Raw genomic sequence first — 25,422 nt, forward strand, 5'->3', positions numbered from 1 at the left:
AAAAAGAGAGACATTTATAATGAGGATGATTTTGACCCGTACACCCTGCAGGTACACCGCCGCTCCTGCAGGTGGCGCCGCCACGCCAGCAGGTGGCTGCTGCCATGCCGGGCCTGGCCGGGCGGCGGGCGGAAGTGCTTGCCCGACTCGTGCCCTCCCGCCGTGCTCCGGGTGTCCGGTGACCCTTTCCCTCCGCTCCCGTCCCATCCCCTCTGGCGGGCGGCGGTCTGAGCGCGTCATGGCCGCCTCAAAGCCCGTGGAGGCGGCGGGCGGCGGCGCGGGGCTGTCTCGCTGGCAGCTGGCGTTGGTGCTGGGGGCGCCGATTCTGCTGGGCGCTGGCGCGCTCTACCTGTGGGGGCGGCGGGCGGCCCGCCGCGGGGGCAAGGGCGCGAGCGAGCGGAAGACCCCTGAGGGGCGGGCGAGTCCCGGGCCTTGCGGCGGCAGCGGCGGGCAGCCCGATGGGCCCGGCCACGAAGAGACGGTGAGCGCGTGCCGGCGGCCGCTGGCGCGAACCGGTCCCCACATCACGCCGCGCGCTGCGGCCGTTAGCCTCGCTGTCGGGGAGGGGAGAAAGCGGGGCTTTGACCGTCAGAGACGGGGCTTGCCTCCGCCGCCCTCAGCGGGCATGGGGGGTCCGGGGCTGAGCTCACCGGTTGGGGCCGCGGGGGGCTGGAGGAAGGGTGTTCCGTCGGCTGTGGGGTCGGGGGGTGACCCGTCTCCGGTCAGCGGGCGGCAGAGTCCGGTAGGCCAGGCCACTGGCCCTGTTTAAAAAGCAGATGTCAAGAGTCGGGATACAGGCCCTGCGGGACTCCAGTGAGGGGATAGAGCCATGCTGCAGCTCGGGCTGCACGCTTTTCGTGCCAGAGTAAAACAGGGGGGAGGGCGTCCCGTGTAACTGCGGGGTTCTAGCCACCGGCTGTTAACGACATTCACGGGTTTTTTCTCGTTTTGCTGCCGTTGGTAGTACTTTGTTCAGAGTGTGTATGTGTGTTTGTTCCGGTACTGGTACTTGGAAAAGCACGTTACTGAACACATCTTGTCATGAAGTGTACATCAGTCAGGTGAGTGTGAGTCTGACAACGTGCTGCTGTTGGGTGAGTGTGTTTCTGCTTCTGAGGTGTGGAATAGTGATGAGTAAGTTGCTTCCAGAAATAGTATTTTGAAAAGGAAATATGTGGTCTTGTTGTGTGTGAGTCTGAGGATACAGCAGAGTTTTAAGAAAACACAGTCCTAATCTTTTCAAAGTGAAATATTTTCCAGGGAAATACAAAAGATGCACTTCCACACATCTGTGGTCACAGGTGTACCATGATAGTCACATTGTGTTACTGAGGTGAGGTTAGAGTTGACAAACATGGGTTTGGCAAACTGATTTGCTTTGATAAGAAAATCTCATTGGGATGTACCTGCATTGTATTCCCTGTTGTTGTGTAGCATCTGAAATGCTCTGTCAGACCATGGCATAAAAGTTCCCATCTGAAATGATCAGAAGACAAAAAAAAAAAAAACCAAAACCAAACAACTTTGAGAGATTGGAAGAAGGTCAGGTTTAACCTGGATCATTTAATTGATGGAGATTAGTGTTACCAAGTGGGCAAACAGCAGCAGGAGTGCAGGAGTGGTGAGGAGGGCTGCACAGCTGGTGACTCATAGGTACTCTCAGGCATTCCTGGAAGCCTAGTGAGCTGCAAAAGCTATGCTAGACCCGGAGGCTGTTACTTGAAGGCAGTGATTTGTTCCTTCATGGGCAACAGTACTGAGAAGTGGTGTACAGAGGACAAATTCAGACATTGTTTACTGTGGTAACTTTGGCTTGTGGCTGCAAACAGCATCTGGCATATTTATGGCAGTGTGCTTGCTACGTGTGAGCTCCGGTTTGCAGGCTGCTCGTGGCCTTTGTGTAGCTGCCGTGACTTTGCTATTAATGCGTTAACTCTGGGTTTCTTGGTTGTGTTTCTGAATTGCAGTATGTACTTTCAAGTGGTTTGTACTAATTTTGTAGTTGTACCAAAAGCAGGACCTTCAAACAATTAAACTAGTTATATAGCACTTGATGTATTGTGTGTCTAGCTCACACACATTGGACCACAAATTAAATTACTGGAAGACTCCGTATCTAAGAATATGGATATGGTTGAGTGTATGATACAGAGTACCTTGAAGAGTGTCATTGCTTATACTATAAAGAAATGAGAGATATTACTTACGAAAACTGTAGAAGAATGTATCAGATTTACCTGGTTACATGAGATAATTGTCTAGCTGGTCAAAATATGGCTGCAGGAGGAAATCGAATGTGGCTACAAGTTCCCTTGGCTGCTTTATGTGTGTATGGATGATTGCCTTCCTATTCCTCATGCTCAGAGTGGTGGTGCCATGTAGATTTCGTTTTTCCACATACATTTTATTAGCTATGGATATTATTAATAAGGCTGTTGATCAAAAATGCCACCCCTGAAATGCGTTTTTAACTCTGCATTGTATTGGTCTGCCTTCCTAATGTCGTGGGGTACTTTTTTAAACTTGGATTTCAAATACAAATCTGTACAGTGGGCTAAAGCCACTAATTCACAGTCTGAACATAAGAGGGAAGTCTCTTAGAATAAAACATATAGGTCAATAATGAATGTGCTACCAACAGCTGTGTCTATGTGTGTGTCAGGTGACTATGCTTTACTCATAAATACAACTTAGGGCTCAGACATTTTTGTGCATTTCATTAAATCAGCTTTTGTATCCATTTGATGCTCTGTTCACAGTTTTGAAGACATAACCTTGATTTTTTTTTTTTTGTTTGTTTGTTTTGAAAATACGTAGGGTCTAAAATTGTGATTGTTCTTTATTCAGACTTATTATTGTTTTGCATACAGTTCAAGCTTTTCTTTTATATGTCTTAGAGGTCTCACATTTTTCCCCAGGCTGTGCCTGCAGTAAGGGATTCTCCTGGCATAGATGCACTGACCAAGTGTGTGATCTGTGACTGATGTGTTGGCAGAAGCCCTTAGCGTAGGTGCTATATTGGGAAGAGCTGAATTACTTTTCAGATTCTGTTTCCTGTAAGCACAGGTTTTCAAAAGTACAGTCAACTGGTATTATTGGACCAGTTAAGTGCTGCTGATAAAACTGTGTCTAGGGATGACTCACAGAGGTTGGGAAGTCAAATTGCATCTGTTAATTACAGAAGCTGTCATTGTTTCTTATAATTTAGATGGAATGTTTTAGTTACTCAGTAACAGCAGTTGTTTTTTACATGCTTGCTTAGTTTGTAGTGAATGTTGCATAACTTAAGCCTGTTGGAGTAGTAAACTGCTTTGCATTTATGGCATTAATTGATACCCAGTTGATTAATGGTATTTTTTACTTACTCCATGATAAACTTGGCAAGTTTATACCCTCCTTGTCTTGACAGGGGCATGCACTGGTTAGTCAGTGAAACAATGTGTTGGTTGGTTCTGTGTTTTTTTTTTTTCTCCTTAAGTTGAAATAAATTCCTTTTGCAAGTCTGTGATAGCCCATATCTAACCCTTTTACTCTTTCACCAGTTCCGTAGGGCAATGCTGTGGTTTTGGTATGTGAGGAAGCACCAAGCAGAGATTCTTGGATTGTTTAGTCAGCATTGTGTATTGCGGACAAAGCCATTTGGGTTCATAGCTTTTCACTCTCTTTGCACATTTTCTTCTGAGCTGGATATAGTCCTTGAGTGCAATGGTGGGTGAATTGGCCAAACTCCTTGGCTTGTATGGTGTTACATTGGGATCAACAGCCAACTAGTATGGCTTCTTTCCATTATCTGTCTTAACAGCAATTGCCAAATGTTGCCTATCTCACTGCTGTGACAGTAGATCAGTATATGAGCAAATTAAACCTCTATGTGTTGATATATTTATGTTGATACTTATTCTGAATTGATCTAGGCAAAGTATATGAAATTAATTTCTGTTGTACCATGCACCTGTTGCCTAATCAATCTCACTATTGACTTACTGTAAGTCTTCTATTTTCTATGCCAGCTGTAGGGGACAGGTGTAGAAAACTCCTAAATGTGTATATCATAGCAGTAGAACAATTGTTAGACTCTGAGTAGCTCATGTGCAGCTCACTTATTTGTGGTAGGCATGAATGGCAAACTCATTTAAAAGCAAGGTGACTGTAATCTTGAGCTTAATTATTTCTAATTATATACATCCTTGCTTGGGCTCTGAATTTACATCTTAAGCTTACGTGGATGTACTTTTTCTCATAGTGGTTTTAGTGCTAAAGAGAATCTCAAAGCCATTTATACTCTCTTAATGACTTTGTAGTATAGGTCTGAGATAAGAAATGAGATTAAAAATGAATGTTAGTCAAAACAACACCTTTTTTAAGATTTTACTTGATCTCATTAAGAGATTCAGACTGGGCTATTTTTTCTTTGGAAGTGGATGAGTTAAGATGGCTGAAGGTGTAGTCCTCTTCCATGTCATCTGTCAGACAAGGGCTCATACAAATCCTTTTCACCCAAAACAAAATGCTGAAACTCTCTGCTTGGGCTTCTGTTGTGAATCACTTTTGTCATTGGCTAGCAGCAAAGTTCTTGTTCTGTTTTAAAAAATAATCTCCCTCAAGTACATAAAGTTCTGAACTGCCAGTTTAACCATGTTGGCGTTGCTGAGGGTTACTGTAAAGCTTTATTATTCTCCCAGATGGCAGTCTGTTGCTATTAAGTTGCTGTTGTTTGCATGCAGTTTCTGAATATTTTGTGAGGAAAGCACATTTGCTGAGGTTAAAGTAACAGTTAGGAAATTTTTGTTAGTGCTATCTAGTCTTTAGACAGTTAGCAATCTGCTTATTTAGTTACCTTGATAACGGAGGGCTTCTCAAGTACACAAGTGTCCTTTGGCTTAAACTCTGTTTTAAGACTAGTTACTGAACTGTTGCTGAAGGCGGTCCTAAGAGGTTATTTTTTGTGTCTGCGGGTAACTTCCGATGTTTTTGTTTATACTGCCTTGGCTATAATTGATTGTGGGCTTCCATTCACTTTATTGAGCTGGTTTGCTTGTTGCAGAGATTTTTTGACCAGAAGATGACAACCTGAGAATTTTTCTTGTCTAACTTTCACCATAGGAACAAAATATGTCCAGTGCACCACATAGAAAGGCCGTGGGTCAGGTGAGGAGAAGCAGTGAAGTTGGAAAATAATGTCAAGTATTATTATATTTACCAGAAAATGGAAGCAGAAACTTGTGCATCAAGTTTGCATACATAATCAATTTCTTATTTGTGTACGTTGTCAATGCAGCAACTGAGAAGGACTGGAGGGATGAGAAGCAGCAGGCTAAAATATTTTGTCAGTTAAATCTAAGGCTTGTAAAACTTCCAGAAACTGATCTTTTGCTAAGAATTAATTTTTGTGTTCCCATTTGTGCTATTATGAATAGGTATTGCAGCATATAATGTGACATGAGTTCTTTAATTAAAAAGCCAAACCAAGCCATCAGCTAAAAACCCCAAACCCAGCAACAAGCAACAAAAGCATACCAAAGGAAGACACTAATGAGTTTCAGCAAACTTCATCAGGTTATACTCCAGATAGTTAAGTTGAAATATGTCACTTAAACTGAAATCCTTAAGCGTGGGGGGAGAGGTTATGAATATTCTTTAAAATTTCACAAAATTAAAATAAAAACTTTGTTTTGGTTTTGTTCCTTAATTTGATCAGTTTTATACCGGAGCTGTAAATTGATCCACTATTTTCTCCTATGTTTTCTATGGTTAAAGAGTTTCATGATTGTTAAGAAAATTAATCTCATCAGAATAATTATTTAAAATTAGAGTTTAAAACCTGTGTTTTATCACCGTTTGGGATTCAAGATATAGATACAATATTTTGTTAATTTAAATGCATAAATTCTGTACAGCCTGCGTGGGATCCATTTGTCATGGGTATGAGCTGCTAAGTGACTCTTTTTCATGTAAGTCCTTATCAGAATAGGCTTATTGAAGATAGAGCTGTATCAGCCTTTGAGTTTAAAATGTTGGCCATTCAATTCAACAGTGTATTGCACGCAGACTAAGGTTGCAGAGATAAACCATCTAAGAGGTAGGAGTCTACATTAAGGCAGCATAAACAAACAAAACCCAATTGATTTCTTTCTTGCCATGGGCATTACTGCTAACTTTCATAGAATCATAGAATAGTTAGGGTTGGAAAGGACCTTAAGATCATCTAGTTCCAACCCCCCTGCCATGGGCAGGGATACCCCACACTAAACCATGCCACCCAAGGCCTCATCCAACCTGGCCTTGAACACCACCAAGGATGGAGCATTCACAACCTCCCTGGGCAACCCATTCCAGTGCCTCACCACCCTCTCAGCAAAGAATTTCTTCCTTATATCCAATCTAAACTTCCCCTGTGTAAGTTTGAACCTGTTACCCCTTGTCCTGTCACTACAGTCCCTGATGAATAGTCCCTCCCCAGCATCCTTGTAGGCCCCCTTCAGATACGGGAAGGCTGCTATGAGGTCTCTACGCAGCCTTCTCTTCTCCAGGCTGAACAGACACAACTTTCTCAGCCTATCTTCATACGGGAGGTGCTCCAGTCCCGTGATCATCCTCATGGCCCTCCTCTGGACTTGTTCCAACAGTTCCATGTCCTTTTTATGTTGAGGACACCAGAACTGCACACAGTACTCCAAGTGAGGTCTCACAAGAGCAGAGTAGAGGGACAGGATCACCTCGTTCGACCTGCTGGTCACGCTCCTTTTGATGCAGCCCAGGATACAGTTGTCTTTCTGGGCTGCGAGCGCACACTGCCGGCTCATGTTCATTTTCTCATTGACCAACACCCCCAAGTCCTTCTCTGCAGGGCTGCTCTGAACCTCTTCTCTGCCCAGCCTGTAGCTGTGCCTGGGATTGCTCCGACCCAGGTGTAGGACCTTGCACTTGGCATGGTTAAACTTCATCAGGTTGGCATCAGCCCACCTCACAAGCGTGTCAAGGTCCCTCTGGATGGCATCCCTTCCCTCCAGAGTATCAACCGAACCACACAGTTTGGTGTCATCGGCAAACTTGCTGAGGGCGCACTCAATCCCACTGTCCATGTCACCGACAAAGATGTTGAACAAGACCGGTCCCAACACCAGTCTCTGAGGGACACCACTCGTTACTGGTCTCCATCTGGACATTGAGCCATTAACCACAACCCTTTGTGTGTGGCCACCCAGCCAGTTCTTTATCCACCAAGTGGTCCACCCATCAAGTTGATGTCTCTCCAATTTAGAGACAAGGATGTCATGTGGGACAGTGTCGAACGCTTCGCACAAGTCCAGGTAGATGACGTCAACTGCTCAACCCGTGTCCATCAGTTTCGTAGCCCCATCATAGAAAGCCACCAAATTGGTCAGGCAGGATTTCCCCTTAGGGAAGCCATGCTGGCTGTCACCAAGCACCTCCTTGTTTTTCATGTGCCTTAGGATGCCTTCCAGGAGAATGTGCTCCAAGATTTTGCCAGGCACAGAGGTGAGACTGACTGGTCTGTAATTCCCCAGGTCATCCATTTTCCCCTTCTTGAAAATGGGGGTTGTATTTCCCTTCTTCCAGTCGTCGGGAACTTCACCTGACTGCCATGATTTTTCGAATATGATGGCCAGTGGCTTAGCAACTTCATTCGCCAGCTCCTTCAGGACCTGCGGATGGATTTCGTCGGGTCCCATGGACTTGTGTATGTTTAGGTTTTTAAGATGGTCTCGAACCAGATCCTCTCCTACAGTGGGCCTAGGGTCTTCATTCTCACAGTCCCTGTGTTCACCTTCCAAGACTTGGGTGGTGCGGTCAGAGACTTTGCCAGTGAAGACTGAGGCAAAGAAGTCATTAAGAACCTCAGCCTTCTCCAAATCCTGAGTAGCCAGTTCTCCCGATATCTTCTGAAGGGGGCCTACGTTGTCCCTAGTCTGTCTTTTACTCGCTACGTACCTATAGAATCCCTTCCTGTTATCCTTAACATCCCTAGCCAAGTTCAGTTCTAACTAGGCCTTAGCCTTCCTCACCTGGTCCGTAGCTTCCCAGACAGCATCCCTGTATTCTTCCCAGGCCGCCTGTCCCTGCTTCCACCCTTTATAAGCCTCTTTTTTCCTTTGAATTTTCCTGAGCAGCTCCTTATCCATCCAAGGAGGTCTCCTGGCCCTCCTGCTGCACTTCCTTCTTGTTGGGATGCAATACTCCTGAGCTCGGAGCAGGTGATCCTTGAATAACAACCAAGAGTCTTGGGCCCCCCTGCCCTCTAGGGCTGTGTCCCGTGGAACCTTACTAAGCAGGTTCCTGAAGAGGCCAAGGTCTGCTCTCTTGAAGTCCAGGGCAGTGAGCTTGCTGCACGCTCTTCTCACTGTCCCGAGGATCTCAAATTGGACCATCTCGTGGTCACTGCAACCAAGACTGCCCTGGAGCGTCACATTTCCAAGGAGCCCTTCCCTGTTGGTGAGCACGAGATCAAGCATGGCACCTCTCCTTGTCGGCTCCTCTATTACTTGCAGAAGGAAGTTGTCTTCCACACAATCGAGGAACCTCCTGGATTGCTTGTGCCGGGCTGTACCTTCACTCCAACAGACGTCAGGGTGGTTGAAGTCCCCCATGAGAACAAGGGCCTGTGAGCGTGAGGCTGTTCCTATCTGCCTATAGAGCACTTCATCCACAGAGTCCTCTTGATCAGGCGGTCTGTAACAGATCCCCACAGTAATGTCCCCCATCGCTGTTCTCCCTTTAACCTTGACCCACAAACTCTCTATTGACTGCTCACCCATCCCCAGACAGAGTTCCATGCTCTCCAGCCTATCTCTAACATAAATAGCAACTTCCCCTCCCCGCCTGCCAGGCCTGTCTTTTCTAAAGAGCCTGTAACCTTCCATTCCAACACTCCAGTCACAGGAGCCATCCCACCATGTTTCTGTGATGCCTACTATATCATACTCCTGCAGTCGTGCACACATCTCTAATTCCTCTTGTTTGTTCCCCATGCTACGGGTGTTTGTATAGAGGCATCTGAGCCGAGCTCCAAATGAAGCCGGCTCATTGGCTGGAGTGGCTGGAATATCTCTGCATCGCTCCGAGTATTTATTGTAGGTGCTGGCAACTGGCTGGGTGTGATGAGATGAAACAATGCCCCCCTCCCCCAACACATCTAGTTTAAAGCAACCTTGACCAGCCTGGCAAGCCTCCTACCAAAACCACTCTTCCTCTTCTTTGTCAGATCAGCTCTACCAGCCCCCAGTAGACCTCGGCTACTAACTTGGGTTCCGTATTCAAAACACCCAAACCCCTGACTATGGCATCATCCTTTTAACCATTTATTATCTTGGCCAATCCTCCTAGCTTTTTTAAGGTCCTCCCCTGTATCCTGGAGAATTGATGAAAAGACAATCTGAGCTCCAGAGCCCCTAACCACCTCTCCCAGGGCTCTGTAGTCCTTTATGTTCTCCAGCCTACTGCTATCAACATCACTAGCACCCACATGGATCACCAAAAGTGGGTAATAGTCCGTGGGACTCACTAGAGTAGGCAGCCTCTCTGTAACATCCCTGATCCGTGCCCCAGGTAGGCAACACACCTCCCTCGAGACCAGGTCAGGCCGACAGATGAGTGCCTCTGTCCCTTTCAAAGTAGAGTCCCCTACCACTATGACCCATCTCTTTTTCCTGGCAGCACCAGTAGTGATCTTCTTTACTGGTGCACCAGCCAGTTGTTTCTGGTGCAAGTGCCCTTCCTCCTTAGCACCCTGCAGGACAGCAAAGCGGTTCTGGGTGGGGACAACACCTTTAGGAGGAAGCCCCTTGTTTTTAATTGTCCTCTTCCTCTTTTTTTTGTTGTTTTTTGTTGTTACTATTTCCCAGCTTCCAGGGTTGACAGCCTCCTCCACTCCTCCATGAGTTTCAGGGGACACCTGAGGCCCCTGCACAGTTTGGGCCTGGAGCAAGCAGTCCTGCTTCCTCTCAGCTTCCCTGATATCTTGCAGCCTATTAACAGCATCCCACAGCTCAGCCACCTGCTGCAGGAGGGCCTCCACCAGGGAGCACCGAGTGCAGCCCTGCCCATTTGGCACCGTTCCCTCAGGAGACCAGTGCAGGCACTCTCTACACTGAGCATTGCACTGCAGCCTCCCCATGTAACTTTATTACATGATAGCATTTTGTGCTCCAACTCTTGACTTTTTACCCTCAAGTACAAGGCATGAGGCAGAGTAACATGGAGCTAGCATCTATTTGATGATTCAGTTCTGTATAGTTGGTTGTGTGGTCTGTGTCCTACTACTGTTACTCAAAGCTTACTGTGATAACAGTTACTAGTTTTAATTGGCTTTCCTGTGGCACCATGCCTGTACTCTGTTAAGTTTTTGGTCTTTGTTGCATGTACATAGAATAGTTTGAAGACTTCAGGCTCCCCAAGAGTTAGCAGAGCACCAGTGACAGCCCTAGAACTACAGATCTCTTGCTTCCAGTTACAGTTCCTATCCCATACCTGACACTGGAGGAGCCATTGCATTTGGATATTATCCAGTAGTTGTCATCTGTAGCATGTGTGTTTATGCAGGAATTGTAATGCAGGGCTGTCAAAGTGCACAGGGTGAAGACGATGGACTGGTCAGGCTGAGGCACGTGTAGGGGTAACATATCTCTGGGCTAAAGGAATTGGCAGTGATCATAAAGTAGTAATCTAGTTGTACTGTAGGCTTAATCTCTGCAGTCTTAAATAATTTGCATACTGAGAACACATGTATGAATGTTGCAACATGGCCCACATCCTGTGTTTTTAATTTTTGGTAGCGAGTAAGTTTGAACAGCACAGAATTTTGTATATTATTGTAGAAGGACATTGCTAATGTGGTTTGCCGTAGAAATGCAGAAGGAAAAATAAAGCTGACTTTCATGAATTTAAGTTTGCTGCATATGCTTAACCCTTCCCTTAGTTAAAAGAGAAGCATTGTTTGTATAAGGAGCTAAATTTAGGTCGTACTGAAATAGGTGTAACCTTTTCAGACTTGAGTTATGTTTTAAAGAAACAGCTTGTCAAATACATAGTTACTTGGCTGTCAGTAAAAATATTTGCACTCTAATTCTGATCTGTGTATCCATAGAGTTACACACAGTGTGTGAAAACAGGTGAAGTAAATAATCTTTTATCAGTTTGAATCCAAATCATTTAACCCCCCCAAAAAATCTAAAAGCCATGCTGGGTATCTTGTTCTGTAAACAACGGAGATGTGCAGACTGACTTCCTACAAGCCCAGTGATTGGTAACCCATGTGAGAAAAGCTTTTCTGGCAGTAGGGATATTTCAGAAATTCCCTCCCTTACACGGTTTCACTTGTCTCTCCTCAAGAGTGCCTTTGTTCTATTTGAATGCCTATTTTTATTTAAAAACTAACGCTTGTACCTGTTATCTGATTCTCTCATTCCATGATTGGAAACTAGTCCTTAAAAGAGGGGTTGTACAGCAACTCCTGGGTTTCATTCAGGTTTTCAGTTTTAAAAATCATTTAGATGCTAAAAATGATCAGGCTGGCATGAAATGAGTGGACTTTTAAGATAAACAGGCTGATGAAATGCAAAGATGCTTTCAGGTTTGTCTTATAGTAATCTGGGTGTAGTTTGATGCTGGCAGTGGATGAGGTGAGAGAGGAGCAGAAGTATGGTTAACGAGCAGGATTGGCAATTGCCAGCAAGTTAGAGATGATCTTTTCAGTGGATGTCATTCAACAGGTGAGATATAGTGAATTCTGCAGCTATTTAAGGTGTTACTGCCCCCAGTTTGTATTCTTTCCCTCAGAGGGGTTGATAAGATGACACGTGTGTTCATACCTCTGTTCATTTTGGTCTGGCATGTTAGCCTGAACCGCCCCAAAATGTTGATCCTTAAATCTAGGCTATCAAAGAGGAGGCGAAATCCAGAAGGTATATATTAGGTGGTTTTGCAGCTCTATATTTCTGGAGTGTGGCTCACACCCCTTTGATAAAGAGAAGTTTTTCCATCTAATTCCATATAAGCCACAATATTTGATAACTGTTCTGTAAATCTAGGGGTTACAGGTAGCAGTGTTAGTTTCTGCAGAAAAGTGGATGATCAACAGGCAGTGCAGAATGTAAAGATTCGTTTAGCAGGATCATAGGCCAGTTAGCAAAGTTTTCCATCCACAACTAAGAATGACTGTGATGGTCCAGCACTTTGTATTAGCAGTTGTATGAAGCTGTGGAGGAGTTAGCTGTAAAGTTAGTTTGTCTCGTGTATAGAAGGCAGAACAGCTTTGTTTTCCTTAGAGGTTTTATTTTTCTTGCTCAGTAGGTTTTCCACAGAGTGTTTTCTGTGTTTAATTCATAGTCTTCTCAGCCAGCTCTGGTCTCACAAGCTCTGTGTATTTGAGTAGGAAACTTTTCCTATTTGAATTACTTGGAGGGTTTTAAATATGTCTTCGCATATTTAGTCTTTGGAAAAATAACATATGTTTATTGGTTCTACTGATCACCAGTAATGTAAGATTAAAACCTGTTTAGCTTTCCAAAAAGGAATTACTGCATTGTTTAATACCGTTATAATGAATCTTTTGAAAAGTTGATGCCTCCTATCTGATACACTTGCAAAAGAAAATGGGTTGTGTTTTTCCAGGAAATGGAAAGAGTGAGATTTTCAGCAGTCTAGGCTAGAGTTTACTGCTCAGATCCATTGTGTATCTTTGAAGATCAGTGTATAGCTTGTGTGCAGTGATGCTTTTCTTATTTGAACCATCTTATTACTTCCTTTTTCAGAGCCCTCTTGATAGAGCCCAAGCTGCTAAGAACAAAGGAAACAAATACTTTAAAGCAGGAAAGTATGAGCAAGCTATTCAGTGTTATACTGAGGCTATCAGCCTGTGCCCTCCTGAGAAAAACCTTGATCTTTCTACCTTCTATCAAAATAGAGCTGCTGCATATGAACAACTGGTAAGAAATTGAAGATAATTGTGTTTATTTTTAAAAAATTCAATGTAAATTGTGTATTTTGTCAGTTTTGTCCACTGAAAGATCCCAGATGGTGATATCTGCTGCCTTCACAAGATGCTCTTGCTTGCAGTTATTTTTCACTAGCTCATCATGCTTTTTCACATACAAGTAAAACTCTTCTGTTAACTATTCTCAATCTATGTTATGTAATTCTTATGTGTCCCTTTCTTGTAAGACAAGCTTTTAATTTCTTATCCTCTGGAACAGTTTTCTTGCATACAAGTTAATTTTGCTTCTCTATACTAGGGTGTTTCTTTAACTTAGGTTAAAAGTTAGGTGAAAGGCCAAATATTTGAGTGGATGCTACTTCAAAAATTAAACAAATATCCCAGAAATTCTGCTAAAGTCTAAGACTTAAGTTTTGCATCTGTGGAAGTAACGTTTACTTGATAGCTAAGTATACTTGATATTAGTTTTAGAAGTCAGCCAGTGTTGTTAGATTTGCTTATTAGGTCAAGTTGGTGATTTGTATAATGGAGTGGAAAAGTTGGCTTTGTGAAGTATGAAGTATCAAGTAAGAGACTGTGTGATTACAGAAATATAGTCTTGAAAGTTACAGGAGAGACAAAACAGATCTTGTCTAATCAACTACTACTTATAACTAATCCATGCCATAATGAATCCCAAGTGTATGTGGTTGCTTTTTTTTTAAGTTATTAGAAAAGCCTGCTTTAATAATCAATTTTGCAGATAAATGAAATTTTAATTCTTAATATCCTTGATCAGTTCTACTCCTACATATTCATTTGTCATCCTTTTATAGTAACATAGCGTAGTAAATTGAAATAACAAGGGTTTTGGTGTTGTTTTTGTTTTTTTTTTAGAGTGGTTTAGCACTTTGTTGAACTTGTTTGTTGGTTTTCATTATGTTTAAATCTTTTTTCTTCAAATAGGCTCATTGTCTTCTCCCGTATGCTTTGTACAACTGCCTAGATTTGTTTTTCTGTAGGAATTCCTTTTCTGTTTTGTGGCTGTTCTGGTGCAGGTGCCTTGCAGTGGTGCCTGGCAGTTTCTTACTGAGAAACCTGTAGAAATAGAAGCAAGCAGGTAGAACCAGGGCCCTGGGAATTGATGCCACTATCAGGTGGCATGACCCTGGAGTTGGTAGTAGAAAGCTAATATAATGCAGCTGAGTGGGGCCTCTCACTGTGGTGTTTTTCTACCCACAGCAAAAATGGACAGAGGTGGCACAAGACTGCACAAAGGCTGTTGAGCTTAATCCTAAATATGTAAAAGCTCTCTTCAGACGTGCAAAGGCTCATGAGAAGCTAGACAATAAGAAGGAATGTTTAGAAGGTGAGTGTCTCTTCATGTGTATACTTGAAAGTGGAATTAGCTCAGGTGCTTTGGAGGTAAGTTCTGGGATGGTTTTACTTCTGTAATTACAGTAATACAGAATTATTTATTTAAAACCATTCATAGCTACTGCAAATAGATTTTATTTGCTTGTCAGTAGAAACCTTTTCACAGTTTTCAAGCTCTCCTCTGCTTATATCTGAAATAGCTGCTGAGAAATTGATGTTACTGTTGCCACTCAAGGTCTTATTTTTGAGGATACTCCTATACTTTAGAATAGAATTCATCTAACATGCTTAGTGGATAATGCAGACAGCAGTTGTTTACTTTCGTACAGTAAGCAAACTTTTTTCCCTATTTATTTTAGTGAAACAATATTACAGAAACCAAGGTGGTTTTGCAAGTGGAGATATATGGTCAGAAACAAGAGTATTATAGTCATTTAGATGCATTGGCAGGTATTAAAGGGAAAACAGTTTAATTAGCATTTTGTTTTGATATATAACTGATGAAAACTGGAACAGATGTAACATTTTATTTTATTTTGTTTTGCTTTATTTTATTTTGTTTTATTTTATTTTAATATTAACACTATGTATTTGGCAGAAACTGTGTCAAAGCCTTCCAGATACTATTCCTAACAGAATACATTTTGAACTGTCAGGAAACTGTGACTGAGAAGCCATGAAAATTAAGGAGAGCTACAGGTCAGGTGTGTTGTCTGAAGGCCCTTTTAAACTAAGGGACACTGCTTGAAAGGACCCATTTAAATTTCATCCAGTGAAGTCATTCCTGCTGTTGTAAGGTTAAAAGGCAAATGAAATTTTCATCTGTGCTCACTATGAAAGGACAGAAAATAAGGCAGTGCTCTGGCTGTCAGATCTGTTAAGTATGTGCAAGAGCTAAGAATCAGGTTTGCTAAATTAGAAGGTAAATAAGATGTGGACATTTTATTTATCTATTTATTTATTTATTTATCTGCTGGCATAATGCCATTCTGCCCCGTAAGACCATAGTGAGAAAAAAGGACTACTTAGGTCACTGCACTCTTTATGAGTGCAGTGTGTTTTCCTGGGGACTGCAGTGTGCTTCTTGTCTGTGCCAGAGGTGCGGGGAGTTTATGTGTAAATGATGGCATAATAGTATAGCAGCCTAGAATTACAGGAACTATACTAAAACTCCAGAATAAGACACTTGTTTTTCAAATGTACTCAGACAATATGCTTTTTGAATTTCAAGTCCAAACTCCGTTCGTCTTCACTGATGTTTAAGTGAAAATTGAATAGGAAAAATCAGTGGTAGTATTGCATTAACTTGGGGATCCAGAGAAATAATGTTAATGTACCATAAGAGCACATTTCACACTGCAAAGCATGATTCAGGTAACAATGGGTTAACATTTGTGGAGGCTTCTATATGTGACTGAAAATTATGTGATATGGCCTAGCACTTTAAACCAGCCAGCAAGGCTCTCTTAAACTTGGTCCATTCCAAAGACATGGAAGAGAATGGGGGGAGGGGGAAAGAGAGATATAATATGGGAAGATTTCTTAAACTGAGGAAGAAGCAAGATGGGACTGAGTATGAATTTTAAGAGTAGACAGTTAGGACCAGTCCCAGAAGAGAAGCTGTGTTAGCACTTTTAACACGAGCATGAGATGAGCATAATTACTGTCCTCAGAGTTTCAGAATGGGGAGAGCCTCAGCTGGAGGTACACATTTTCACTGTTCATCTAAGTGTGTTTGTCTCTAGATAAAACCAGTAAGATAAAAATAAATGCTGTTTCTTTAATTCACTGTCATGAAGTCCTTTTATCACAAAATCATTTTGGTTACAAATTTATATCTTGGAAAACACGGTAAATACAGCAAATTGGAAGCAGAGGCTTTTACCCTGGAACAGGACATGTATTAAGTTTGGCAGACTCATTTTAACAGTGGCACATTTTAGTGTACTCCAGTGACTATCAGAATTTATCTTTAATCTCACTTTTGTGATTTTTTTTTTTTGTTTGTTTCCTAGATGTCACTGCAGTCTGCATTTTAGAAGCCTTCCAAAACCAGCAGAGCATGTTATTAGCTGATAAAGTTCTTAAACTTCTTGGAAAAGAAAAGGCCAAAGAGAAATATAAGGTAGGTCTTGTGATATTGCTAACAAATTCTGATTTCACCTGACTGGTTGTTGAAATGTTGTTTGTTGGCATTCTGTCCGTGCTGTATAAGCAAGTCACTGTCTTCATCTGTTGAAGAGTAAGAATCAACACAGTTTTGTACAAGGCTACTATTGTATCAATGTCGTTTTCTTTTGGGACCTGTCCAGAGTTTTTTAAACCTCAGTAGAGATGTCTATTCCTAATAACTGTTTTCCTTTATAATCAAATTTATTATGACATTCAGCACACCCTAAGTTGATGTGCTGCCCAATGTGGGGCTTTTCCAGACTTGCAACATAATGGAAACAGGGTATGTTGGAACAGCAGCAGTCAAATGTTCAGTTGCGTATCAGGTGGCTGAGTTAGGGATGTTGTTGAGATAAGAAGGTTTATACATCATAATAAAAAATTCATAAAAATGCTGGTTCCATATGTAAGGAATAACTTAAAATGAGAAGAATTATGATTGAGGACTTTTCCCCCCAGGTTATTCTTGGTTTAATAAATAGAAATTTCATGTAGGAAAGATTGACAGCAGAATTCCTACCTTTTAGAAAGTGGTAAAATAACATTCTTTTAAGGGGGGTGGTGGCTTTTCTAAAAGAGGAAGAAAAGCATTGCTTAAGAAAAAATGTAGTGTGAAGTCATATCTATTTAGTAGTGGTCAGACTTCCCGATTCTGTCTTAAGAAATACGCCTTCATTTCTTGACTACTACATATTACTTCTGACATTCAGTTTGTCCAAGTCTGTCACTTGTTTCTGTTTCATTTCTGTGAATAGGTCCTCATACCTGTACTTTTCTATTTTGGCACTCAGATGTGTGTGTGTTGATGTTTGGAAACTGCAGAAAAGAGAACTATACAAATACAGGGGTAGCAAGGAGCAGTCATTTTAAGTGGCTGTAGGTTTACAAAAAAGTTGGAATAGGTATTAAAACATTCTCGCTTATTATTAAAATATTCTTGCTTGGTTTTCTGTGCTGGTAGTTGAAATACCAAAATCCATGTTGTGTTTGAGATGCTGAATTTCTTTCCTATAGAAACTCACAGAAATGTGTGCTGTTGAGGTAACAACAAATTGTGCTATTAGTGTGTTGTGGTAGCATCACAAAATAGGCGTGCTTCAGATAGACAGGATTATGATAGAACTAATAGAGAAGACTGCATTAAGACTTTTCTTGCAGGAGAGACTGAATTGTAATTCTCATGTGCAGTGTTTGTTTTGAGCAAGGAATGTTTATTGGCTGTAGAAAGGATTTTGTACCTAAGAGGTGTTACTTCTGGGACTTCAAGTAAAATGTGTGGTATCTGGGCCAGTCTACATATAAAATTAGGATATTGCCTCATTAGTCTTCATAGCAACGATAGACAGCAGCTTCTCTTGGGCAAGTTGGAGAAAAAGGGCAAATTTCATTCAGAACCTACTTGAATTTAGGCTCATACTTAAATCACCAGTTCACATTTTTCACCTAATTTATGTGCACACATACTGCTTTAGTATATCTACCCAGTGTCTTATGATGCCTTAAGAGTCTTAATTTCTGGCACACATGCAGAAATTTACTATCTCCCTCCTCTTGAATATCTTCACTTTATTTCTAGTGGTGATGGGTGTTGTGTTGTGATCTGAAGTTTAAATAATTGCTAAATGTCAAATCAAAAGTATCAGACTATCAAATGAGATAGTAGAAAGTCAAACACTGGTTCTTTCATGAATCATATTTTTATAATCATATTTGTTTATCCATTGCCATATATTTACCATCTGATCTTACCATCTAATGACTTGAAATTACATTTCTCTGTTTCAGAATCGTGAGCCTCTGATGCCTTCACCACAGTTCATTAAATCCTACTTCAGTTCTTTCACAGATGATATAATCTCCCAACCTTTGCTTAAGGGTGAGAAATCAGATGAAGATAAGGATAAGGAGGGAGAGGCTTCTGAAGTAAAAGAAAAGTGAGTGTACAGTACAGTTGGGAGTTGTTTGGTATTGGAATTAAGTTTGCAGGGATTTTTACATTCTGCTCAGTGTAACTTGCTGTTGTTCTTATAGTACTTGTCATGGGAAATCCTGTGGTAATAAAGTGAGCCTATGAAATGAGATCAGTGTTAAAAATAAAACTTTTATGAAAGCTGACTGGTTACTTCCAAAGCTCTACTTTGGACAATGAGATTGGGGAGATATACTAAATACTTACAATAGTAAATACTTACAACAGTATCATAGTAAATTTTAGGAGATGGGAGGACTAAAGAGTGATGAATGATGCTTCTGGAGAAAGGAGTGCTTTATCCTGAAGGAGACTTTCCAAGGAAGAGAGCAAGTTAGTGTTTGGATTGAAGGGAGAAGACAAGCTAGGAAAAGGGTCTTTGTTAATTAAAACTGTGAACTTACAGCAGCTGGGCTAAAAGGGCATTTAACTGTCTGGAATCAAAACGCACATAAATGAGAGGTTTGTTCTGACAAAGAAAAGCTGAGTTTGTTAGTTTTTTGAGTGGCACTTGAGGGCTTTGTGAATGATGCTTTAACTTAGTATGCTGCTTTCCAGTTTAATTTTGGAAGATATCACTGCTGTCAGTATGGAAACCCTTACAAACAGTGTTAGGTTTGTTTTTCTTTTTTTTTTTTTTTTTTTTTTGAAATAAGATAGAATGTCCCTATCTACAGGCAGATTCACTGAATACAGAACACTTAGCTGAGGACAAGACAGTGCTTACCATAAATTTTGCTGTTAAATCCTTCCTTCCTTGTATAAATAGCACATTGCTATGGTTTGATGTTTCACTTTTCTGCCCTGGAATTCCGTTCCAGCCCTCTTGTTTTAGAGCAGGTTATCACTGCCCTTAATATGAAATAAAATTTCAGGGGACAAATGAAGCTCAAGAGCTTTAAAACATTTTTTATTTAGTATTTCAAATGTAATTTGGCCATTCTTTGTCTGAATTGTTTTCAGTCTATGATGGTTCGTCCAAGAATTTTTGTAATTTTATTATATTGGTGTTGTAACAGAGTATAGCAAAAGTTAGTATTTGTTGTGATTAAATGAAAAATCTGAACTGAAATTGCAGTGAATGTATATATATACACACACACAACTGTTCTGACATCATTTACAGCTCTGGCTATTTGAGAGCAAAACAATATATGGAAGAAGAGAACTATGACAAAATTATCAGTGAAAGCACAAAAGAAATTGAAGCAAAAGGAAAATACATGGCAGAAGCTTTGCTTCTGCGAGCTACTTTCTACTTACTTATTGGCAATGCAAATGCTGCCAAACCAGACCTAGATCAGGTCATCAACATGGAAGATGCAAATGTGAAGGTAAGAATCTTTCACATCTGGATTATAGTTTGGGTTGAGAAAATGTAGAAGTTAGATGATAAACTTCCACTGTAGTGCAAGAAGTTGTTTTTCAAAGTATTTTCGAATACTTTAATGAGAGTGTTCTGGTTTATTTACTGTTTTATCTTATTTTTTTCAAAAGAGTTGTTGATTTTTCTGAGACAGCTGTGCTAAGTAGTACAAACAAAAGAACAGAGGAAGTTGAATGAACTGGAGGCTTACCTAGCCCAAAATAGTGGTTCATAGATAAGAGAACATATTTGAAATTAAGCAAGGGAGTTGATTCATTTAGATTCAATATGAAATTTACTCCTGCTTAGAATGAGTGAGAAATGAGTCAAATGAAAAATTTACTGTAATTGTAACAAAGCCTTAAATCTGGGGGAGTGCTGGAGTGGCTGATGTTTCTTTGAACTTGTTTTACAGCTCCGAGCTAATGCTCTGATCAAACGAGGAAGTATGTATATGCAGCAGCAGCAACCTGTGTTGTCCACTCAAGATTTCAACATGGCTGCTGATATTGATCCTCAGAATGCAGATGTTTACCACCATCGAGGACAAGTAAGGCACATTAGAGATCTTGTCCCAGTACCTGAATATTTCAATATATACTAAAATAAAAAATAAAGATCTGTGTATCATTGGAGACACTTTATACTATTTGTGGCAGAAAACCATTAACTCCTAATTTGAGACTGTTGCAGAATAAACACATAGTCTTATTTGCTGGTTCTGGTCAGGCAGAAACAGTTTACTCCTGTAGCTGTAGGAAAAATGCAGAGTAACAGAGCTTCAGCCCTCTATCAATACAAACTGACTGAAAAGTTCTAGGCCTTATATATATTTACAGCAGATATAAGTTGCCCAGTGAAGGGGCCTGACGTGTCAGAGCAGCATCTGCATAGAAGCTTTGTTAAGAGCAGATGTAACGTGTTCTTTGATAACTCAGCGTCTCTAGCACTGTGGCCTAGACTTGCATCTGTTCAGCTCGTCCCTCTCTGGCTTGTAATGCTGCTGTGTCTTTGACTAACTTCTGAACACAGAGAGGCCCGCTTCCACAGAAGTGTAATGTAAAAGGTGATGGAATAAAAGAGGAAATGCTCCCATATGCAGATGTGCTAAGTCGTATTCATAAGGAAGACTTCTATGGCTCGAGTGCCTCTCTCCATGAATTCATTAGATCTCTTTAATGCTCAGAAATAATAATGGTGTTATGTGGTAATTGAGGGGATTGAAAGTTTTCTGCAGATTGCAAATTGGTGTTTTGCAGGAGCTTGACAGTGAAGTGAAAGAATGATGAGGTGAGCTCCTCCCTTGTGGAGGAATGAGAATGTCAAAAAAACCCCCAACAAAACAGTTGAAATGCAAGCTGGGAAGGCAAAAATGTTGTGACATACAAATAGTCTGTGGGCACTAACTATAGTGAGGCAAAGCGACTTGGGAAAATACGGCATAGTTTTGGAAACTGGACATAATGCTAAAGCAGTAATGGCAACAGCCTAAAATGCATTATCAATTCCTGCACGTGCACATTGCCTTTTTGTGTATGAAGCTGGTTTCACTGGTGGCTGTGTTACTTTATGGCAGTGATTTTTAGTCATGGTTTTTGTAGGTTTCTAGGCAGTTCTGCACCTGAACTGGAGACGAAAAGAGTAACTAATGATAATTGAATTATCACTTAAGTGTATGAAGCACAGATTAAATGCAGAAATAGGATTTTCTTTCATTCTGGCTAGCTGAAAATCCTGCTTGACCAAATTGAAGAAGCTGTGGAAGACTTTGATGAATGTATCCGATTGCGACCCGATTCTGCCTTGGCTCAAGCACAGAAGTGTTTTGCTCTGGTAGGTAACATGCTGGTTATCTGGGTGCTTTTTATTTTCTGTAAAACATACTGTGTTTCTCTGCTTTATTACAACTTAACAGAAAAATAGGGCAACAAACATCTGAATATATTTTTAATAAAGTACGGAAAATATGCAGCAGTTTCTTCAGTTGGAGTAAGGGTTTGCTGCTTTCATTTTGAACTGTTCATTATTCAAAGGGTAGATAATTTTTTCAGTTTTGCGGTAGATCATTCTAATTGTAGATGATTCTAATTGTATCACATGAAATCTAAATAAAGTGTTAATGTGGAAAATAGTCATCTTCAAGAAATTGGGAAAAAAAACCCCAAAACAACCCTATTTCAAGCTAGTACAGTACCTCTGTGTGCAGGAATCTTCTGAGGACAGCTTTGCATGGTGTGAACAAGGAGGAATGTTAGGTTTGGAATTTCTAGGCTTTTGAAATAGAGGGAGGCTGTTGAAAACTATCAGGTCTAATGGCTTCCTTCTTTCACCCTTTCTCCTCTCCAAGTCCAGTATACCAGACTTGGATATGTGGTAGGTTCCTGAAACCAGATTTGTTAGATGTACAGGCATGTCATTTTCTGGAACTTGCTATGATGCATGCACCTCATGGGAGAGCGGGTAGAGGTCTGATGAGCCTGGTTTTTGTGGTGGTGTTTCATTTTTTCCTTCTTTTTTTATTTTCTTTTGAATAGTATCGCCAGGCTTATACAGGAAGTAATGCTTTGCCTGTGCAAGTAGCCATGAAGGGCTTCGAAGATGTCATTAAAAAATTTCCAAAGTGTGCTGAAGGTTATGCACTCTATGCTCAGGTATATTTGTCTCTGTCTTAAAGAAAATGCTACATTCTCTTGAACCTTTTATCTTTGATAACATACATTTCTTCAAATAATGCATGAAGATTTTTACAAATAAGTTCTGGGATAATACATGCTGCTTTAATAAGCTACCTGAACCTATGGGTGTGGGTGTTTGGGGGTATAGGGAGTAGAGGGGGAATCAGTGGAGCAGAATATAAGTGATGAGAGTCAAGGGTGGTTATTAGGAGACAAGAAGTCTGGCATACACTTCTCCTTGAATTCCTGCATGTGTGTGGCATCTCACTTGATGGATGTCAGGGATTGTCTAGGTAATTTGTGAATTAAATGTGTGATGCTAAGATAACAGTTTCAGTCTGCTGTGAGTGACATGTACTGATCAAGCAGAGTTCAGTACAAATGTTCAGAGTCCACTTGTATTGGAGACTAATTTCTTCAATAAGAAAACATACTTCTGTTCTAGTATGGAGCATGCGATCTTCCAAGTTTAAGTAGATAGGCAAGTATGGATGCACTTCCTTTTGAAGCAGTTGTGTTTGAGAAAGGAAGAAGTTGAGACTTGCAGGTACAGATTTTCAGAATGGTTTTACTTTCAGTACACTTAGCATGTTGCTTGTGTAACATTACAGGTGGTACTGTGGTCAGTAATTTGTGCACTTAAAGCTAGGCACTGAATTTTGAAACTTAACTCTGGTAACTGATGTGCCTGGCCTGCTTAATGATAGAGAGCTGTCTCTACTCTCGCATTGTCAATATGGTTTTAATTAGAATTAGCCTACCACAGACTGCATGTTTTGGCTGCTTTTTGACATACAAGTTTCTGTTCTGATGCAGGCACTAACTGATCAACAGCAGTTTGGCAAGGCTGATGAAATGTATGATAAATGCATTGACCTTGAGCCAGACAATGCCACTACATATGTTCACAAAGGGTATGTATTGAGTTTGCAGTCCTTTTGGTCAAGGCCAGTTGGCATGTTTAGATGAATCAACCTGAACTGAATGTTTTGTTATGAAAACAACTTAGTGTTGTTAAATTTATTTCTATAGTTTCTCTTGACTGAACTGGATATAAGTTTCAGGAAAGTTTCATTAGTTTCATTCCTAATTACATATCTACTTGAAGTATATCTGGCTTCTACTTTAGCCCTATCTTAATTTCACTTTGTACTTGAAGTTTTCTCTTTCATAAATTAACTTGTAACCAGTCTTCTTGAGAGGGATTAGCCTTTCTTTAGAGTCATTGAACTGGTGACATCACCTATTGAAATTGACTTTCACATACATGTTTTTAAAAGCCACAAAATTACTGTTACCCTGCATTAGAATTTAAATACAGTTGGGGTTTTATTTTTGCTTATATGATGAGGGGTTTGGGAAGAGTATGTGAACTTTGTTCTGAGTTTCCTTTCTCTTCTAGTTTACTTCAGCTCCAGTGGAAGCAAGATTTAGACAAAGGGTTAGAACTCATAAGCAAGGCAATTGAAATCGATAACAAATGTGATTTTGCATATGAAACCATGGGAACTATTGAAGTGCAAAGGTAATGTTGAATTGGAATGTTAAGAGTTCTTAGTTGTTTTTGAATTTACAGTAGTCCTTTAGATATCCTTATGAATTTTAAGTTGAACAGGCTCCCCAAGGAAGCGGTCACAGTACCAAGCTTGTTAGAGTTCAAGGAGCATGTGGACAATGCTTTTAGTCATGGTTTAGTTTTAGGTAGTCCTTCAAGGAGCAGGGATTTGGACTCAATGAGCCTTATGGATCTCTTCCAACTTGGGAGAAGACAGAATCATAGAAGATCTTGAGTGCTGTGCAAGGCCAGCTCTTATCTGGAGTCCTGATTTCTGTTCTGTAACTCTTGAGTAAAGCCTTCCTTTCTCTATGCCTTGTGATCTGACAAGTTCCCATGTTCACTGTTTTCATGCAGATGACTCTGTGTATGTTTAAATACATAACCTCCTGCATTTAAAGTGACTTCCTTAATCATTATTAGGCTTCCTGTATGCCTCATGTAGTGTTTAAACACAATCTTAGTGTACCATTTGTACTGAGGATCCTGAGCTATACTCTCAAGTCTGACAATTTGGGTTTAATTCCAACAGGACTGCAGTTCGCAAATTCACAGGGTAAAGAGGAAAGACTAATGCACTATTCTGTAACAGAGGATTACAGTTAGGCATAAGTTTGGGGTGTAGCTGAGAGTATAGTTGAGTCTGGTTTTTTTACATGTCTAGCCATCAAAAGGACAGCCACTTAAACTGTTTCTGTGAGACATTTTGCAAGCGTTTCCTAATCAAATAATATGAGCTCTTGTCTGTGTGCTAGTTTTCCTCTAAAGTATACAAACTCTTTTTTCAAGGGGGATGAGAGTTCATTTAGTTGTCCCATCAGTATTTTTTGTAAACTTGGTGTCCTGTAGAGAACATTTTATCCCACAGTACCACCCATGGGGGCTCTCAAGAGGAAAGTTGTATAACAGCTGTCGTGGTTGCTTAGGCTTGGTAACAACTTCTCTCAGTTTGCTCATCATGATCACAAGTTCTTGTGGTGGTTCCTCCCAAAGTCATTTTAAACTGTTAGTGGAGAGTGTAAGAGGAAAAAAAGATGCTGTAGGGATGAAATGTTTGTTATGCTGGTCTTAATTGGACTACATTTTGGTTTATTTCAGGGGTAATCTGGATAAAGCCATTGAAATGTTCAACAAAGCTATCAACCTGGCCAAATCTGAAATGGAGATGGCGCACCTCTACTCACTCTGTGATGCTGCCTATGCCCAGACAGAAGTTGCAAAGAAGTATGGATTGAAACCACCAACACTGTAAAGAAACAAGGAGGAAATGACCTTCTAAAGTGAAGTTGCCCACTTTGGCCATCCCTAAAGATGCTGTTGCAGACCATGTTGAATGGTGGAACTTAGTTTTTTCCCGTTTGTGGTGTTGTCATTTGC

The 25,422-nt window shown here is 40.9% G+C and overlaps 1 protein-coding gene across 1 annotated transcript; it reads left to right on the forward strand.

Annotated features, from left to right (window-relative positions):
• Window positions 1-238: 238 nt before the first annotated feature.
• TOMM70 (translocase of outer mitochondrial membrane 70) lies at window positions 239-25,415 on the forward strand (the record flags this gene model as incomplete). Its single annotated transcript, XM_080613043.1, has 12 exons — window positions 239-481; window positions 12,771-12,944; window positions 14,174-14,300; window positions 16,324-16,433; window positions 18,266-18,414; window positions 19,576-19,783; window positions 20,231-20,365; window positions 21,541-21,648; window positions 22,350-22,466; window positions 23,307-23,404; window positions 23,893-24,015; window positions 25,144-25,415. The coding sequence occupies 12 exons, from the start codon at window positions 239-241 to the stop codon at window positions 25,295-25,297; spliced, it is 1,746 nt and encodes a 581-aa protein (XP_080469169.1). The 3' UTR covers window positions 25,298-25,415.
• Window positions 25,416-25,422: the final 7 nt, after the last annotated feature.

This window comes from Psittacula echo, assembly GCF_963264785.1.
Source record: "Psittacula echo genome assembly, chromosome: 3".
Taxonomy (NCBI): domain Eukaryota; kingdom Metazoa; phylum Chordata; class Aves; order Psittaciformes; family Psittacidae; genus Psittacula; species Psittacula echo.